This window comes from Microtus oregoni, unplaced genomic scaffold (assembly GCF_018167655.1).
Source record: "Microtus oregoni isolate MIOR12 unplaced genomic scaffold, Mior012 000016F_ref0000370, whole genome shotgun sequence".
NCBI classification, from domain to species: Eukaryota; Metazoa; Chordata; class Mammalia; order Rodentia; family Cricetidae; genus Microtus; species Microtus oregoni.
The window spans coordinates 36,940,217-36,944,720 of NW_024543075.1; the positions used below are offsets into that span (position 1 = coordinate 36,940,217).

General features: G+C 36.7%; 1 protein-coding gene across 1 annotated transcript; it reads left to right on the top strand.

Annotated features, from left to right (window-relative positions):
• Positions 1-154: 154 nt before the first annotated feature.
• On the top strand, positions 155-1,120 carry LOC121458132 (olfactory receptor 51G2-like). Its single transcript, XM_041667267.1, has one exon. It carries the CDS (start codon positions 161-163, stop codon positions 1,118-1,120), a length of 960 nt encoding a protein of 319 aa, XP_041523201.1. The 5' UTR covers positions 155-160.
• The last annotated feature ends 3,384 nt before the right edge of the window (positions 1,121-4,504 follow it).

Genomic DNA, 4,504 nt, shown 5'->3' on the forward strand with positions numbered 1-4,504 from the left:
TGAACTAAAAGAAATGGTAAGATAAATTAGAAGTCTTGGTTGTGAAAGCAACATTTTGAAGAGTCTCCATTAGATCCCAGCTCTCAGAAGTTTTAACAACAACACTCTGGACTCAGGTCCTGGGATTACATTGATTTTGGAGTCTTCTCTGGCAGTTGCCATGGCCCACTCCAACCATTCCAGCCCCTCCTTCTTTCTGACTGGCCTCCCAGGCATTGAGGCTGTGTATGTCTGGATCTCCATTCCCCTGTGCATCGTGTACATTGCCTCTCTTTCAGGGAATGGCTTGGTCCTGTGGGTTGTAAAGTCAGAGCCCTCCCTGCACCAGCCTATGTACTACTTTCTATCCATGCTAGCAGTGATGGACCTGGGCCTGTCTGCTTCCACACTGCCCACCATGCTCACAATCTACATGATGGGTGTCAGGGAGGTTACATTAGACATGTGCCTTGCCCAGCTATTTTTCATTCATACTTTCTCCATCATGGAGTCCTCTGTGCTGCTGACCATGGCCTTTGATCATGTTGTGGCCATCAGCAGTCCTCTGCGCTATGGCACCATACTCACCAACCCTCGGATTGCCAGCTTGGGCCTGGCCATTGTGGCTCGCAGCATTGGTCTGCACATTCCTGCTCCCATCATGCTGAAAAAGCTGCCTTACTGCCAGAAGCGCCAGCTTTCGCACTCTTACTGCCTGCATCCAGATGTTATGAAGCTGGCTTGTGCCGACACCCACATCAACAGTGTCTATGGCCTGTTCGTGGTTCTCTCCACCCTGGGTGTGGACTCTGTGCTCATTGTTCTCTCCTATGGACTGATCCTCCACACAGTGTTGTCAATTGCCTCCAAGACTGAGCGCCTCAAAGCCCTCAACACCTGTGTCTCCCACATCTGTTCTGTTCTGCTCTTCTACACACCTATGATTGGCCTGTCCATGATCCACCAATTTGGCAAGTGGGCTTCCCCATGCAGTTGTGTGTTGCTCTCTTATCTCCACTTTCTCATTCCTCCAGTGCTCAATCCAGTTGTTTATACCATAAAGACTAAGCAGATCCGACTGAGGATTCTGCGCATCTTCCGGTCTGGTGGAGCAAGCATTGGAGATACCCAGGGTCACTAAATCTATTCCCATGGGTATAAAAATATGGAGCTACAAGTTGCATTTTGTGTATTAATTATGATTGATATGGTAGACTTTATTGTTGCAGAATATTTACTGAGTAAAATTTATTTTTTACTAGAGTTCAAGAGAAATAAATGGCAAGCAGAATACTTCTCAGGTTTATAATTTTTGATAGAAAAACATTTTGAAAATATATAATTAGGTGTAATCTTTCTGGCACAATTATTTGTCCCTTCAATGTGCATCCCTTCCTATAAACACTTTATTTTACTATATTAGGCATTTGTTTAATATTTGCTTAATAATGATTGAATGGATAACTAATGTGCTGAAAGAAACATTTTGTATGTGTACGACAATTTAAGATTGAATGCTAGGTAACCACAAGTCAAACTATAAACATTTTTAGGGCTTTACTATTTTTTCTATTGTTCAATAGAAATTTCAAAGATAATATAGCTACTCTTTTAAACTTTTTTATCACAGAGAAAAAAACAATTTTTTAATGATATAAAGTAGAACCAATTTCAATCAAGTCTTCTTAGAGGTAAGCTTATGTTTAAAGGATTTAAGTAGTCGCTGGGTGGTAGTGGTGCATGCCTTTAATCCTATGATTCTGGAGGCAGAGGCAGACGGATCTCTGAGGCCAGCCTAGTCTACAGAACTAGTGCCAGAACAGGCTTCAAAGCCACAGAGAAACCTTGTCTCAACAAAATGTCAAGTATCTCAGCAATCCTCAACATAATAAATTGAGCAGTAGCTAGCTTGTCAGTCAAATACAGAGAGCTGTTCCAGTACTAATACAATGAGGTGCCCATTTCACTGTTTACTTCACTTTCTGAATTTCTCATTTATATCAGATTATGAAAAGAACTTAAAGGGAATTCAAGGTAGAGCCTAAGCAGCAAACTGATGATCAGCAGACAGCAGAGAAAAACAAAATGTCATGCTAAAGAAAATAAATTATCAGAAGAAAGAGGACTGAATATCCTTTTGGCATTTGTGCATGACCTGAAATATTAGTAGATATGCAAAAATATATGTTTTATAGTTGCAGGTGATAATGATAAAATAGTCTAAGAATGCATTTTACATATATTCCATTACTTAAATAGAGCATGTTTGTTCATTACATCAAGTAATTTTCCTATATAAAAAGGCATTATATGCTATGTCACTGCAGCAAAAATTGAATTATGCATTTTTATCAATTAAATTTTCATCTTTTTGATTTAATAACGGAATAATATGGGATACACTATGATGGTTAAATATATATATGGATTGACTCATGATCAAAGAAGATAACACTTTATCTTAAACAGTTATCTTTTTCTTGGAGAAAGCATTCAAAATATTCTCTTGTAGTTTTTTGTTTGAAATACACAGCTCACTATTGTTGACTAGACTCACCCCTGTGTAATGAGACATCTGAACTATACCCTTGTCCAACTGTAGCACTGATCTCGTGGAAACATTTCTTCACATTATCCCGTCTTTATACATTCTTCAGCCTCTTGTGACCACTAGTCTCATCTCAACATCTATGAAAACAATCTTAAAAAGTTATTTTGTTTTTTTTCTGATTTATGAAATAGGAATTGATAACACATTTTATTGACAGTATAATGAAGGTGGGAATGATGTTCAGTAATTCTGTTTTTGTTTTGTGACACAAGGTATGCAGCTGTAAAACTCATAAAATAAATCAAAATATCAATTGCAATGACCGTGTGCTTCTCATTGTCAAAAAATGAAATAGTCCAAGAGTAAACTGCAACAAACTCAATATGATGAGACAAGGGAAGCAGTAAAGGGGAGGAGGCTGACAGAAGGGGTGTGTGTTTGGGGTGGTGAACATAATGTGATGCCTTTTCTATATACACACATATATAACATGAATATATACATACATATATATATATATGAATAGGCCTTTATAACACCCACTGTTTTGATTCTAACTGAAATAATATAAAACAAAAAGACTGTTTGTTTTGAATAGAGGTTAAAAAGAAAACTATTGATTTCCAATCAATTAATGGAGAATGATAAAGGGGATGATGAATGAACAACTGATTATCTTCTGTAATTTTGGGGGGAGAAAGGTTGTAATTATATTATCATCTCAGAATGTAAAAAGTAAAAGAAAATTAAGGAGAACTGCCAACTTTTCAGTTTTTTCAGATTTTATTACTCACAACAGAAAGTCAATCTCAAAGTTCCTTACATATTAGAATATGTATGCTTTTAAGGGAAGTACATTTTCTACTCTTTAATGTGGTTTGTTTATAATTAAAATAGAGAAGACAAAACAATTATTTTGTATATATATATATATCTTCTGATTGGGTTATTGCCTTCAGGGATATCTGCATGAGAAATGTTGAGCAATTTTACTAGATTAAAATAACTAACAATTTCTATTTTCCCCAAATGCCTTAATTTCATCATAAATGGTGCCAGATGTCTTCTTTCAAGTAAATTACAGAATAACTTAGTTATCAATAAATAAATTAAGGTTAAAGTTGTATTTAAATATAAATTATTTATTGGAAATCTAAAAATGTTACACATCTGTTTAGGAAAGTTTATTTTAGTGGTTAGTATAAAATTTTATTGATACACATTAAGAAATAAATAAAAACAAGTGTAAATTTAATGAATTGTACAAGTCACTCTTCAGTATTTTAATAAAAGAAGAATATTGGTTCAATTTGACTTACTGTCTAATAACATTTTAGACATATATTGTAGTTTATTTTTGTTTGAGATTTTCATACAAACATAATTATTTTTAGTAAATTCTAGCCCCCAATTTATTCCCCCCTAATTTTAGCCCTGAACTTCATGTGCTTTTCATTAAGCCCAATGAGTTCACTTGGAGTTATAGGTATGCACAAGGTAGGAATATCATATTGCAGCATGACAAGCTTCTCTTAGACTGAGTATTAAACAAACTCTTTCTACATCATTGGCAATAGTTCCTCAGATTGTGTTAATATGTCAAAAGTTCTTCCCAGATCCATGCTGGTATTTTGGCTGCCTTGATTATGTGTAGGTCTTGTGCTTGCAATCTGAGCTGCTATGAGGTCATGTGTGCAGTGGCCTCACTGGAGCTGGGCTCCTCATTGATGATTACTACCTCACTGCAGCTAGGCTCCACACTGGTGATTACTGCCTCACTGCAGATAGGATCCACATTGGTGAATATTGCCTCACTACAGCTAGGCTCCACACTGGTGATTACTGCCTCACTGCATCTAGGCTCCACACTGGTGATTACTGCCTCATTGCAGCTAGGGTCCACACTGGTGATTACTACCTCACTGCATCTAGGCTCCACACTGGTGATTACTGCCTCACTGCAGCTAGGCTCCT